Here is a 16,309-nt window from a genome sequence, read left to right on the forward strand (position 1 = left end):
TGTGCTTTTCAGGCGCTTGGTTATAACAGGAGCAAGGGATTTAGGTATCACTGGACTGCTTATGGTCCTAGCCACAGTTTCTGAACTAAACAATGACTTACAAATAAGCTTCAGGTGACGTATAAGGTAGGATGTCCCTAGGTGGCTAATGTCCTTACCCCTGCTTCTTGCAGCTTTATGTAAGCTACATATGGAAAGACAATTGTTGTCCTGATCTAGATAAATATAATTCCAGACCGAAGAGGTGAATTTTTTGGTCTTCTGCCCAGGCATGACGATGGGCTTTTTCATCCCACAGACAAATGTCTGGATTTGTATGTCTGTACCACAGGACTAGACTTATACAGCTGTACCACTGGTCAGTACTTATACATCAGCACCAATGGACTTATGGCAGCACAGGACTGCACTTATACAGCAGCACCACAACTTATTGAAGCACCACGACTGAACAGGACCAGGTCACCACCCTCAATAGACAGTGAGACCAGATCCACAGAGACTCTTGCTTCCACTACCCTCTCCAATGCTGGAGTGAAGATGGTGGTGGGTAGTGGAGACTTACATCGAGTCCGGATCTTGCGAGAATCCGATGATGGGATGATGATATTTTGCCTCATTTGGAGATCCGCATCTGGCAGGAATACTCAAACAGTGCTCAGTTCCCGGCTCAGATCGGAGGTGTTCGGATTTCTAAAATCTGAACCCACTCTTCCCTCGTGAATTTCCCAGGTTATTTCCAGGTTGACCTGGGCCGGATCTCAGTTTAAATGGCCCCCTTAAAAATAAACAAAGACTAGGCAATCCAATGTTGTGTGTTGAACAAGGGTAAGACCCATGTTCAGGGGCAGTGTAAAGGAGTAATGGGGGTCATCTTATCTGGGACCCATTTACATTGATGGAAGAGTCCATACCTTCCAACCACAGTGGCCTGTGGTCAGACCGGAGGTTGGGACAGGGAGCAGACAAGCCTCTGCAGCTGTCGACCTGCTATGCAGACAGCAGCAGTGCCAGGGAAGAGCTGAATGGATTCCTGTGTGCGGCATCCATTCACCACACAGAGTGAGGCTGGGGGCGTGACATAGGCGCTGTAGGGGTACCGACTGGCACATTTCCTAGAACTTGGATAGGATGTATTGTACTTTTCAAAAGCTGGCCTTCAAAACATTGCACCCATGTGCAATGTGAACGGTACCAACCCGGGAATACACTGCTGTGTACATGCGGTGAATACTGGATCTGACCCAGATTGGAACTGTTCAAAATGCACAGTATAAAATCAGTATAAACAATATTTGGTAATGTATCAAATGAAAATGATGTGCTTTTACATTTCCAATTCATTTTTCTAAGTATGGTTAAGGGGTCTAATGTACAAAGAATAACAGGAAGGTTGCAATTTGTTCAATGTATATCGCAGAAGGGACAATTGTTAACATGATTATTCATCCTATGTACAAAAGTTCACTCACGGAGACAATGGTAGTGATAACCACCAGTTACATCCCTAGCATATAAGAACTATTTTTTATCACATTCTTGAAAAACCCTTCTGGGAAATCTAATATCGGGGGTTATTCTAATTCACCCGGAAAGGCACAATCCCCCTCTAAGGGACAAAACCATATGCACTGCAGGTGGGGTTGATGCAACAAGAGCAGAGAGCAGTGGCGGCTCCTGCTATAGGACTGCAGCCCCTCCAGTTAAAATCACAACACCATCCCCCCCCCCCCCCCTCCGGAGCTCTGGTGCTGGCTGTCTGTGTCTCTGACACGCTGGTAACCTCCTCTCACCAGGCTCCATGAAGCAGCCGGGCAGACACAGCAACAGCCCAACCCTGTGGGGAGGAGGTCAGCATTTATTAGATTCCTATTGGAAGCTGCTACTGCTCATCATACACAGAGCTGGAAACTCCTCCCCTCTTGGGCTGCCAGTACATGGAGCCATGACCGCAATAGCTTCGAACAGGAAGCCATTCTGTGAAAATCGCCAGAGCTACAGTGCTTCTATGGGCTGCTGTCTGTGCAGCCCAGAAACAATTCTCTGCAGTGAGCATGCCCAGACTTCAGTGAGTCACTCAGTGTGATGCAGCTGAAGGAAGGTATGCATTGCACCAGAGAGGTGCATGGATTTTTTTATTTTAATAATATTTGTGTGTGGACCTTTATTAAGAGTATCATTTTGTGTACTTGAAATAATATTAAAGTTATTAAAAGTGTATATTTTGCTCTGTACCGGTGTTTGTGTGCTTATGAGTACATCATTTCTTTACAGTTAATACACACAAACATTGGTACGGAGCAAATCAAACTAATAACCTGCAAATAATTAATGACTGCTTGCAACGAGCAGTACCCAGGAAATTGCAGCCCCCCTTAAGTCTAAAGGCAGGAGCCGCCACTGGAAGAGAGTTAGATTTGGGTGTTTTATTGTTTCTGTGCAGATTAGATACTGGCTGCTTTATTTTTACACTACAATATAGATATCAGTTTGAAGTACACCCCCACCCAAATCTAAATCTCCCTGCACGTTACATAAGCCCCACCTGCAGTGCATATGGTTTTGTCCATTAGAGAGGGATTGTGCCTTTTTGAGTGAATCAGAATAACCCCAATAGGTTTGCGAACCAGACAGAGGGGCCCATTTATTATTCTAGATTTACAGCTAAATCGGGTGTTTTCGTGGGTTAGCCACAAATATTAAGTATCCACAAATGTATCAGGAGAGACAGCAGCAGAAACCTCCAATCCCTGCTGCGATCTCTCCTATACCACCACCGGCCACCTCCCCCATAGGTTTCTATGGGGGACACAAAACTGCCCGAAGTACCAGGGACGAAACAAAGGAGATGGAGAAGGAAGTTCAGCACACACAGATACACAATCACAGAAAAGAGGTGAGAAACTGCTTTAAAGGAACAAACCCTGTGAGAGGTGCGTCAGGGTGAAGGCCCTGTCCCCATTATGGAAATGAAGAAAGGTATTTAACAGGTAAGAACATAAATCCCCTTTTCACTCTTCGTTCATTAGGGGGCACGTGGACCATGTGACTGGGTTGCTCTGTAGAAGTGCCACACCTTCTTGTCCAACTGGCTGGTTGGAATGATCAGTCACCCCAACCTAGTGTTCACTCTAGCACTCGCCAACTCTTAAATCCCATGCAGTTCCTGTTCCCTGCCTGGGGTGTCGCTGTCTGCTGTGATGTTTCTAGTACAGGTCTGGTTTGCATGTCAGTGCTGATATACAGACCACACTGAGCTAGAAGCACTACAGTAGACAGCGACACCCCAGGCAGGGAAGAGGAACTGCAGGGGTTTTCAAATATGGCGGGTGCTAGAATGAACACTACCAACCAAAAACAGAACACAAGCTTCCCGATAGATAGGTAAATGAATCCACCTGGCCAAGGTCTGCTTTGATGCCATCCAGCTTTGTATGTTTAAATCATAAAAGACAAACGTAAATCCTTAGTATAGCCCACAGACATGGTTGAACAACATCCAGAAAGGCTATCTCAGGATGGAACTATAATTTCCAAATTGATACGAAACCATGAAAAGACCTTTAGCAAATAGCCAAAGCAAGAATGGTGGCTGAACGGGAAACCTTGAAATAATCTCCACACATGTGGCAATAGCACAATCTGTTTCTGAAACACAGACATCGCTGAGCCCTGTACCTTTGAAGAAAATAGCTTGAGACCTGTTTTGAGAAGGGAAAGAATCCACTAAAGCCAAAAAGGCCTTGGCAAATTCAAACTACAGGCAAGTAGGCACATCATATCCAGTATTAGAGTCTTGCCGGCAAAGGCTTCTAAACCCAGAGCATGGTACTAATGACCTTTGGAAGCAGGCGATTATGGTGGGTTGCCATAAAGTTTATGTCGGTCAGTCCCTGAACAGTAACCCAAAGACCTGAATAGAGCGCAAAATCCCCTGCATGCACCTCTTGGTGACTTCCACCTTTGAATTCTGAACACTGGGAATGAACACAGCCAACAGAGCTAGACTGTTCTTTCAAGTGAAGAATGCAGCTGACCTTTTTCATGGCACTTCGAAGTCGCGTGGCGAGCCCGCAAGGGGCTTAGTTGCGCTACCCATGCTGTCGGGATCCCGACGTCAGGCTAACGACTGTCGAAATCCCGACTTTTTGACCCCTGTACCACACCCTTCACAACGTAAATGTCAATGTGCAGAGCTCTTCCCTCATGTGCTTTTAGTTCCAACACTAATACCATCATGTCCTCTCCTCCCTACTGACTACAATGGGGTGTAAACCTTGGGTCCTACCACCCTGCATTTTATTTGTATCACCAATATGTAGAAATCAAATCCATGCCCTGCAACAATCTATAACACAAGTCCCATTGTTCTTGTTTTGATCATTCTGTTTGTGTATTTTGTAGGCTGCTGCTGCACACACCTTGTGGCACCATATGAAGAATGGAAGGCCAGTGTGACTGCTACAGCAACACAATCTGTTTAATCTCTGCCAATTGAGTTGTACTGAGCTGGAGACATACACAAATGCTGAGAGTAGTGCGGTTTGGGCAATATTTTTGTGTTAGTAACCACAACTCTATACCAACTGCAATGACAGACCACCGGAAAACAGACTGAATATCCCTTGTTCAAATATCCTTATCCAACTTATTCCGAAAACTATAGTCTCCAGAATGTAGTCTTGTACCAATGGCTCTCCATCTCTTGTGAAACTACAAGTCCCAGCCGGCCTTGTCAGTTTTACCATTAAAGACTGCCAAAACTGGTGCAGTGCATGCTGGGATGTGTGCTTTCACAACAGCTAGAGAACAGGTTGCACATGCCTGTTCTAGAAGTTATTAGAAAACTGACTGATTGCATGCCATCTTTAATAGAACTTTTATATTAGTAAATTTACCCCTAGGATTCCCAAAATCACACGAGACCGAGAAAATAGGTATTTCTATGGCGTGTGTGTGTGTGTGTGTGTGTGTGTAGTGGATGTCAGGGTGTGTTGTAGTCCCATAAACACACACAAAGATCCCAAAAGCCCAACATCCAAAGGCAAATTACAATTTATTAGAACTCAATCTCCTAAATGAAAGTGTCGTTACTGAGCAATAAAACTCTGGAATAGGACTCGCAAACATGAATTTAGGATCTAAATTGACATTTTACATTTCAAAATATGCCACAGCGCCAAAGGTGTCCAACAGATTCAGGTAAAGCGTGAATTGTATGCCACAATCTATGGTGCTATTTAAGAATTGCCCTCGGGTTTTGTGAAATTATACCAAGTTGTAGAAGGCGCTCAATCCTTTTAATACATTTCACTATAAAATCAGCCAGAGTGTTTGTATTCTCAAAGTGAGTGATCAGCAAATTACACTTGATAAAGTCTAAAAAGAGTTAAACCATCCATACCCCACTTGTATTGGTGAGCCTTTCCTTTTAAAAAATTCTACCAACCTCTTCTCGCGCCCCCTGTTTGTGTAATGTAGACATCTGCAAAATGACGACATGGTAGCGACTGAGTTAAGAAAGCTTTGTCTTTAATAATCTGCTATATAATCGTCTCACTCTGATGCTTATCTTCCAGAAATGTAAATCTACATAAACACAAGTCGTATAAATATGTACTCAGTCCTGTGTCAGGATCTGCCTCTCACACACAAGATATTGGGGTTTTAATAAAGGCCTCCCCAGCAAGCTGGATTTGTAGGCACACTAAGGCACTCTTAGATTTGTTCCATCACAGAGAAAAGCCAAAATGTTTTAGCTGGAGAATAGAAAAACATATCTTTAGAATGGTTGCCGTCGCATATCTCCTGGTAGCCATCATGTACACAGTAGAGGCAGCCACATTGTAGATAGACTTGAGATTGCAGCCTCACATTCACTTGAACTAGTGACATCAAGGAGAAAGCAGCCCGTTTACTAGGACCCAAAGCCATGACCATAGCACAATGTGCATTGATTGGCAGTATGATCACAAGTTTTAGTCTGTCTCTGTGATGTCACCAATTACTAGTGAAATGACAGATTGGTCTCCAGTGTTAAAGGTCAAATTCATAAAATAGGACATACTGAATGCATTATTAAGCCGTATTAGTTCTTCTTTTCATACTTCCCTGCATTACTAGTGATAGGTTGTACAGGACAGTTCACTGGTAACAGCTTCCCTCACGTTCTCTGACATATGACCAGAACAGTGTGAGAAGCAAGATATAGGAAAGAGGCAATTGTTTTCCAATTAGAAAAATATATTTTTCATTGATTTTCATTGATTAAAGTCTGCAGAATGGTGCAGTTGGCTCTTTGATACAGCCAAATATGATCACAATACAGGTAAAGGGATAAAAGTGGTCTATCTAATCTATGGTTACACGGAGCAACTTTATAATGCTGAGTTCTAATATGAAAGGAAGTGCATGGATTTCCATAAATGCGAAAAGTTTTTGAAATGCGTTTTGTGGTTATTTTATGTTTAATTAACTGTACATGTCTAGGCTTAGGTGCCTCAAAAAACAGTCACAGTCTCTTGGCTTGGACAGCAAAAGGCAAGCAATTCCCTGTGTGATCATAAAGCAGGGGGTTATGCTGGCCGATTCTGTTCTAGAACAAAGCCCATCTATATTAGAGGCGCCATTTATCACAAAATCCTGAGTGCCTTGTTGTTGCAATTGCAGTATTATGAACAGCCCTTTATATTACAAAAACAAAAAGTATAATTTCTGACATTATCCCTGGATCACTAACTTTTTTTTTTTTAAAGAAATAAATGGGAGATTTCCATTACGCCAGTTTAGGGGATGGAAGTGCTTGCCCGTAGCAGGTCAGAATAGAACACTAGCCCTGGGCGAGAATGAGCCCACTAAGTTATACTCATCTCTTGTTCCTATTGCAGGGTAGCCAAGGAGCATGCAATCTATACACTCACTAGATGAAAAAGTGACATCATTGAGGCATGAGGCACTTTGTACCTTTTCAAGGTCATAAGTCCCTAGTGAACTGATAAACTGCATATTCGGTTCCGCACCTACAAGGTGACAGATACCACTTTAAAATCAACGGACTCATCTCTGCTAAGTTAGGGATGCCCTAAATTCATGGCGTGCAACTATTCTTAAGATATCAACCACCTCTCTTTCCTTACTCCCACCAACATGAAGATAGGGTGAACAGATACATGCAAGCCCACATACGTGTAAAGTCACATACAAGAGTATTTGTATGAAATAAGAGGCATCCACATGTTATGCAGTAAAGATTACACTAAACAGTTCCAGCTTCCCATGATAGCTTGTTCTGTACAGTGGACGGAGGCGGTGATCGGCCATGTCTAACGGTCAGGCCTCTGCACGCAGAACACCTTTGCCTTGTGATCTCCGGAGGCAGTCACTACGATGGAAGCTTCTCTGGAAAAGCAGAACAGTAAACAAACAGGTTACCTTGTATTCTTGCGATGTCATCTCATCTTGCATACAAGCTTTAAGTGTTTTCAAGTGTCTGGGACATTGGTAAAACAAACAAACTCACTTGTTCAGTGCAAAGTCAAGAATCTCAGCAGTGTGTCCGCAGTATTCGCTGATCATTTTCCCCGATCGGGAGTCCCACAGTCTCACTGCACCGTCTAAACTGCAGGTGTAGACCACCGGTGAGTTATCCTCCATAGGAGCTGCACAATACCGGACTATTTACAGAGAAAGCACAGGTCAGGAAGTGTCCATGAATAGAATGTATAGTGGGAAAGATATATATGTATTTTCAAATAAACCTGTAAAACTGTTACAGGGCATGCTGGGAGGTGTAGTTCAACAGCTGTGAGTACCAGGTTCTCCGTTTAATCTATTTTTTTTTTTTTATGTAGGCCACAGTTTTGCATAATCTGCCATCCAGTCCAGGTTTTAAACATATACACATGCTTGAGCACAGGTGACAGTTAAAGCAAACTGGCTTAGGTACTAACTATATGGACTCGAGCATGGATCGCTTTAAAACCTGGACTGTTTGGGAAAGTGTAATAGTGGCAGTTACATCAGATCAAATGAAAGGTGATGAGATCAATTATAACCCTTCAAGTCAGCGGCCGTCTCTCTACCGGCCCAACAGCATGCTGGGAAGAGTGAAGGAATTACTGTATCAACATGGTCAGAAACAATAGAACTTAACCCTTTGAAAGCCAACGTTGCTGTGAGAGATCCTCAAAATATCCAGTAATAATGCCAGCATCACTCCCAGCGACTGTTCTTTTAGTATAAATGTAGCAAAGTCAATTACTTTAGGTTTAGTTAGATATTGCACCTAAAGGAAGCCGTAAGCTGCGCTGGCATTTTTAGCGGATATTTTGAGGATCTCACAGAAACGTTGGCACTCAAAGGGTTAATGACCACTAAAGAGATAATGTAATATTCAAAGCCAAGTGGTTATTCCGTATATATTCATATCAGATGTGGTCTCGGAATCCTAAACTATGTATGACCATAGCTTCAGATGATATCGGAGACAAATGCGTGTAAATATTGTAGATCAGGGGCACTTTACTTTTAAGCTATTTTTGATGTACATATAAAATAAATGTGCATACGTCATACTTACCTACCCTCCAGGAATGGCCGGGAAGGTCCCAAAAATTGGTTCCCCCTCCCGGCCTCCCAGAAGGGTGGGCAAGACTCTCTTCGGTACATGTGAGTTATCCGGGACGCCCGATTTGAAAATCGGGTCGGATCGGGCACATCGCATCGCATCGCATGCGACCATCGCATGCGACCATCGGATGCGATGCGATGACCCGATTTTTCCATAGGAATCAATGTTAAAATGGACTGAGTCCATTTTAACATGGAATTCAATGGGAAAAAGGGGTCCTTTTCATACCCCTACTATCCAAGTGGGCATGGAGTTGGATATAAACCTGTGGCGAGCGTAGCGAGCCACCGAGCCCGAAGCGTGGCGAGCGTAGCGAGCCCCGCGAGGGGACACGGAATACCGTCCCCTCGCGGGGCACGCTTCGCTCGCCACGCTTCGGGCTCGGTGGCTCGCTACGCTCGCCACAGGTTTATATCCAACTCCATGCCCACTTGGATAGTAGGGGTATGAAAAGGACCCCTTTTTCCATAGGAATCATTTTAACATTGATTCCTATGGAAAAATCGGGTCATCGCATCCGATATCGCATGCGATGCGATGCGATATCGCATCGCATCTGATTGTATGCCTTAACTTAAGGCATACAATCAAAAAATCGGGCGTCCAGATAACTCACAAGTACCCTCTCTTCCCCCCCCCCCCCCCCCCCCCCCAATCCCACTCCCTCTGCCTGTCAAATGCATATTGCATCATTCAGTACCACCTCCCTCCCCTAAGAGCCGCGAATCGTGGAATTTGCCAGAATAAGGTGTGGCTTAATTAAGACAAACCGAGCCCCACGAAACGAACATAAAAGTAGGCGAGTATGGCATACGTTTAGTGGATACTGAACTGTACATGCACTGAATTATTTTCTTGCTACAGGAGATCACTTACTTCGTGCTGACACCGGTGTCGCAGAGCCTGAGATGAAACATCATACACAGCCAAAGTTCCATCTAGGTAACCGACAGCCACTAGTGGCATACTAGAATGACAAAACAGTGCAGATTTATTCTATAGTCTTTAATGATTCCGCATGCACACCCTGGGTCAACAATGTCTAGGTCAACCACTAATAGTCGAAAGTGACTAGGTCACCACCTGGAAATGGTTGACATATCAAAGGTCGGCATTGACAGAATGTCGACACAAGCTTAAGTTTGACATGGACATGGTCAACACGATGATTTACCTTTTTTGGTGTAGACTGACTTGGTTCATACTTTACTATCAAAGTGGGCATAGAGTGAGAATATAATAGTGTGCACAAAGCATGATGAGCGCAGCGAGCCGTGCAAGGGGGCACTGTACACCTATGTGGACATACACACTTACACAAAACGTGAAAAATGTGCGCCAACCTTGTGGGTGTCAACCATGTCGACCTATGGTATGGCAACCATTTTTAGGGGTCTACTTTAAAAAAAAAAAAATGTATTCAATCATTTTTATTTTTTTGGTTACACAGACAACAAATAAAAAAGAGAAATAAAAAAAACAGCTAATAAAAGGAAAGTACGTTGGAACCACATCACAAACAGCAATGAAGAGTACATAAAAGCACACCTAGTATATATGTATAGTATTCCCACAGGATTTGCTGGATAACTCTAACCTATACCCGTGCCTCCTCAGTCACCTGAAGGCGCCATTCGGGTTTAACAGAAGCAGCCAGTAACGTCAAAATAGTACATATTCATAAATATACTCATATCCCCATATATAAGTAAAGTTGGAGTTTCTTGTATTGATATTATGAATAAAGACAGAATGATCAATCAAGTCATACAAATATACCTGACCGACAAAATGGAAGTGAAAGCAAAACAAAAATGAACACCCCTTAAATCAAACCTTCCCCATAACTCCCCACCCTGTTTGACCTATCCCCAACTTATGTATACTTGGTTCCCCTTAAAAAAAAAAAAAAAAAGGGGGGGGGGGGGGGGGGGGAAGGAGGAAGAATGTACCCCTATCCTATAAACTAGCTAACCACCTACCTACCTACCCCCCCCCCCCCCCCACCCCCTAATCCTCTAAGAACAGGATAGTGTAACAAATAATTACCAGGGCATTAACCCTCCCTAAGTACAGGATAGTAGACATATAGATTAAAAGTAGTAAAGGAAAAGTAGTAAAAAAAAAAAAAAAATGTAAGATCGAACCCCACAATATGAGCAAAATAACAATACATAAAGTATCATAAAAAGGTATGGACCAACTGGGACAGTAAATTAACCGCATACTTGACTCTCCCACCGGCATTAAGATACAAGAGTTGAGAAATAAAACAGCAGAACAATAGTGGCATGGATAAGGAAACATTTAATAACCCAAACAGTCCGAAATATATAAGGAGTGTTCAGTAAAATAAAATAAAGTAACAAAACCCGTCCCTCACCCACCCTTGTTGAAATTAAATTGTCCTGATAATGCCCAGGGATATTCAGTAAGTAAATGTACTAAATGGAAAGGGAAGGAGGGGGTTGTTCGGTTTTGAAACTGCACATCAGTACATTACGAAGAAACTGTAGAACCTAACCACTAAACTTACTACTAATGTTCAATGACATGAGACATTTCATGAATTTATTACAGTAATAGGGAAATCTAAATTAGTCGTCAATTGGCATTTAAAAATCTTTTTTATGATGGGCCAATATTTATTGCTATATAAATAGTGATTATATAATAAAGTAATGTTGTCTTGTCATAAAAATAGTTTTAACCATCAGTTAACAATACAGCCCATTTAATATAATAAGATCTTAAAATAATAATTTTTCCCCTAATAAAATAATATTCCCCCCATAAGAAAAGTACCACTGCTATCTGCCTCCTTATTGAATAAATGATTGGCACCATACCGTAAAGGTGCCCATACACTGCCTGCGACGTCTCGCAGCAGTGTACGGACACCTGATACCCTGCAAGCCGCCGGGACCCGGTGGCAGGGACGCATGCGATCCGTTGTGATGGATTGCTTGCGTCCCTGCTTACCGTCTGCCTCGCCGCCTGGAGAAACAGGTGGTCGGGCGGCATGCCGGTCCGGCCACCTGGTCGGGTCTGATGTGCACAGGACCACGCATTGGACCAGGGAGAGGCGATTTGGTCCGATTTAACGGGCCGATTGGTCGCCTCGACGTATAGAAATTCGTCTCTCTGACTGACCACATACAGCAAACATCATGTGATTCCAGCCATCTCACTGGTGACCACTACCTCCATATTTCAGCAGGATCTAAACCCGCTTAGCAAAGGTGGGGTTTCTGCACTTCTAATGGTAAACACATTGATGGCGCCAGAATGTTCAATTGTATTCTCTGCAAGGTTTCCAACAGTTTGGGAAATAAGCGGGATGCAATCCCACCAGTAAGCAGATAAAGATAAAAATCCACTGCTTAGTAATTGTATGCACTGCAAGTAAATTGCCATACCAATCTGTACGCTGCTATCCCAGGTAAGGTTATATTTAGTGTTAATGGTTTACTTAAGCCCTTCAGTGGTGTTTTTTTTTTAGGGAGCGCTCCCCACTGGGCGAGTTTTCTGGGGGGAGCGCTCCCTATACAAAAACCCATCACTGTGACTCCCGGATCCAGGCAGTGCCGCTGCACCTGGCAACCCAGCTGTGTGCAGCGTGATGTTAGCTAGGTCACGCTGCAAACAGCCGGGGAAGGAGGCGGGGCCAGGCAGCGGCTGAAGCGGAGTGCATCACTGATCTCAGCACTCAGGAGGGAGTGCAGGCAGTGGCACCCCCGAGAATTTTCCGGGTTTGCCAGTCTGGAGCACAGCCTGGAAAATTCTCGGGAGTACCAGGGATGGGATTACTGTAAGCAAAAACAAAGACTACTGAAATCTACTGTAAAATCAGTCTATTGTCTTAAATAAGAAGTATGGGAGGGCGTCATTTAGGCCCACAAGGGTTTTGGGCACAAAAAGAGATAGCCGAGAAGTGTGAATTTGATGTGGTCTAAAGAAAGACAGAATGGAAGATATAACAAGCTTGAGTGGGAAGTTCCCCTTCTCAAGCCTCAGTGACTTACACATTGCAGAATCCCAAAGACTCCACCGAATTAGTCTCAGATTCTCCCTCTTCACGTTTTGAGGCTTTAGACACATTGCTTTCTGTCCTGAAGATCCCAACCACCTGCAGACAGAATAACAGATTCAAAATAGGACCTATGATATCTAAAATAGGGAGTCTTTCATCCATAACTTGGTTCCTCCACAGCAAAGGGGTTAAACCCTTAGGCAAGTAGTAATTTACAGCTTTTATTTATTTCTTAACAATCTTCAAATAATTACTTGGGAGTTTTAAGATTTACTATGAAAGCCCACTTGTTTATAATAAACATGCTATCTGTAAAAATCTGTGAAAGTATAATACAGGCTAATTCTTTCACATTAAGGGGAGGAGTACTATTGGAAGCTACAGGAACCGTGCACCACAAAGAACTCCTTAGGGTCACAAAAACGTAAATAGAATCTTTTTTGTCAGCCAATAAAAGGTATAACTTGGCACTAAAAGTCATCCACCACTGCACAACCCAATGAAAATAGAAAATAAAAGAGAAAGATTAAAGGAGATAAAACATTCTGAGTGATATTTATAATTTTAGAAAACGTATATGTTTGTGGATTCAATAACAAAAATATTAAAAATATGATCAATAAATTAGGACAGTGGGCTGGAAAACCCAAAAGCTTTCACTCCATAGCCTCTACTTTCTCTTGAAAAAATATACAGATTTATTTATTTTCAGTTTCTTATATAGCGCAGCATATTCCGTTGCGCTTTACAAAAGGAGACAGGGATACAACAAACAGGGTATTTACAGACAGTCAAAAGGTAGGAGGGCCCTGCGCTCAAGCTTACAATCTATAGGGAAATAGGCATTGATACTGTATTCTTTATTGCATCGATTCCACCAGAATGCAAGGTTCTGTGACTGGTTCTGGAATTTGATAAGCTTGCCTGAAGAGATGAGTTTTCAAGGAACGTTTATAGGTTTGGAGACTGGGGAAAAGTCTTATTGTGCTTGGGAGGGCATTCCACAGAGTGGGTGCAGCCCGAAGAAAGTCTTGCAAATCGGGAATGGGAGCAAGTAATGAGTGTGGATGAGAAATGTAGATCTTGGGAGGAGAGTAGAGGTCGGGTTGGAAGATATTTTGAGATAAGAGAAGATATGTATGTTGAATGTGGGGTGCCTCTTGTGTGCAATGTCTAGATAAATTGCCAATAAAAAGTGAGAATCTTGTATAAAAAAAAAAAATAATAATTGTCAGTAAAAAGGTCTGTATATGCAACCCTTATATATAAAAGTGTCAGCTATCCCCTAAGGTAAAAGCCTTGGTTAGAGGCTAGGTAAGAATATGCACAAAAATAGATAGGGGTTCAGCGACTAATGAGGTTATATACACTAAAAGGACAAGTATATCAATAAAATAAGGGATTTATTAATACAAAATTATATAGAAATGCATATAAAATGGGTTACATATGTTAAATGATCATAAAAAAAAAAAAAAAAAGTATATAAATGGGATATATAAAAGAACGTCAAAGATAATGAGGTCGCTTAACTCAGAGGTAGAAGGTGATCACAGGCAGAACCAACGCATTTCCTCGTATATACTTCAAGGGGTCACCCCTTTTTTATATTAATCATTTAACATATGGACTACATTTTCTATGCATTTTTATATAATTGTGTATTAATAAATCCCTTATTTAATAATAAAATTGTCCTTTTAGTATATAGCATCATTGGTCGCTAAACCCTGTTTCTATTTTCATGCACATATATATCATCTATTGGTCTATCATCCGTGAGTCTCCAAAACACTGCCACCTGTTGGCAGAGAGTGAAACTACACCATTCTCACACATGCACAAACACAGAAGGTAGCAGACTAGCTTTCGAAGTTTTTGCTTCGAGCAGGATTACTAATATTATCTAATCGATCTATATCTATCCAAAAGGTTTTAAAGTGCAGTGTGTTAAGTGACTATTAGAAATCGTCTAAGAAAAGGGTCCGATTTGGATCTCTACCCAAACCGAGGGGTTAGCTACAAATATGACTGAAGACGAACTGCGCATGTGCAGAAGAGGCCCGGAATATTTAATTGCAGTCCGCCCTTAGCTGCCGCATAAGTGACATGATGCAGCATTTGGGGGGCAGGGACCAGGCCATTCTACAAAACAGGGCCAACTTGCTCCTGTTTTGTAGGCATGCAGAGCCCAGGGTCTGCGCCGCCGGACACAGACTCATGCATCCAGCAGAAAAGTTCTCACAGCCAATCTCTGTAAGCTTTCATTTAAAAGAATGGCAGAGGGTGGGCCCTCTCCTCTCCTATTCCACAACTGAGCAGGCTGATAAGAGGCCGGTGCAGACATCACAGACCCTCCCTTAAAACGCCTGAGCATGCCTGCATTTTTTCGGACACTCACAGGAAACAGCAAATTTTCACCCCAAAACTTCCTTTCAGACCCATTGAATTTACGATCCAGAGGCAGGATACGTACTGTACACTTGCACAGTCATTCCCGAATTGCTCGATCTGACAATTCGCTGATCAGTGATCAACACTGAAACAGATCCTTAATTAGAAGTCATCTCATACACTGACATGCAACCAATCCACCAAATGTATGCATGTATTGTGAGGTTAGCAACCATTAGAAAACCTCACCTTTCCAGTTACCGTGTTAACCATTTTTGTGTCGCAATCCACAGAGCCGGTGAGAACCAGACTTCCATCAGCATTACAGGAAACGCACGTCAGAGGCCCTGCATGTCCATCTGATCCTACAGCAAGGACAAGAGAGTCAGACTGCAGAAAATAACAGGCAATCTCACAATCATTCTAGGGAATATATTCTCAATTTATATACATAAAAGGAAGATCACATTATGGGGCAGATGTATTAAGCCTTAACAAGAGATAAATGCAAGGGTGATAGAGAGATAAACGTCCAGCCAATCACCTGCTAACTGCCATGGTACAGGCTGTGTTTTAAAAAAGTCAGTAAGGAGGGGGATTGGCTGGATGTTTATCTCTCGTTATCACCCTTGAATTTATCTCTGGTTAAGGCTGAATACATCTGCCCCAATGTTGTGATACACATCAACCAGAAAAATTCAATTCGAGGCGCCTTACAAATCATGACAGTTATTTGTTTTTGTGTAGATATTGGTGGATAAGACTGTGGAGATCGCGTGTAATGAATGGGCTTGCTGGGGGATAATTAGCCCCATTAAACTGGCATGTGCTGTGGTTTACCAGGGATTTTTTCTCCTGCATCTGGCAGGGGAACCAAAATCCCTGAAAGCAGCTCCATTTTCAGTGATCATCAGTAGGGGGTGGGGCTGAAAAATATATTTTTTTTCACCAGGAGTAATTGGAAACCCTTTAAAAGGATTTTACTAAATGGTTTGGTCACCTTTCAGGACATGAAGTGCCGTTCCCTGTTTGAGATCCCATATCCGCACACTTCCATCTTCGTAACCTACAACAGCTTTCTTCCCTTCAGAAATATAGAAAGAAAGTGTTATGTGCTTGATAATTGAAGTTGTGTCCAACAAAACCAAAGCGTAACAGCGCCATCTACAGCATGCAGGGTAAACAGATAAACCTTTAGTCAGATTTAACAGAAACAATAAAATGGAAATTGTACAATTAAAAAATAAACAGGT

General features: G+C 42.6%; 1 protein-coding gene across 1 annotated transcript in view; it reads right to left on the bottom strand.

The window, feature by feature from the left end:
- Positions 1–5,511: 5,511 nt before the first annotated feature.
- The window catches only part of AAMP (angio associated migratory cell protein), a 12,092-nt gene continuing 1,294 nt past the window's right edge, over positions 5,512–16,309 (bottom strand). Inside the window, 7 exon segments of the mRNA XM_083155026.1 lie at positions 5,512–7,398; positions 7,520–7,646; positions 7,649–7,673; positions 9,506–9,596; positions 12,655–12,758; positions 15,306–15,421; positions 16,057–16,220. Of these exon segments, the coding sequence (XP_083011152.1) occupies positions 7,323–7,398; positions 7,520–7,646; positions 7,649–7,673; positions 9,506–9,596; positions 12,655–12,758; positions 15,306–15,421; positions 16,057–16,220 (703 nt within the window). The 3' untranslated portion in view covers positions 5,512–7,322.

Source organism: Crinia signifera, chromosome 7 (assembly GCF_055691185.1).
Source record: "Crinia signifera chromosome 7, ASM5569118v1, whole genome shotgun sequence".
Lineage (NCBI taxonomy): Eukaryota > Metazoa > Chordata > Amphibia > Anura > Myobatrachidae > Crinia > Crinia signifera.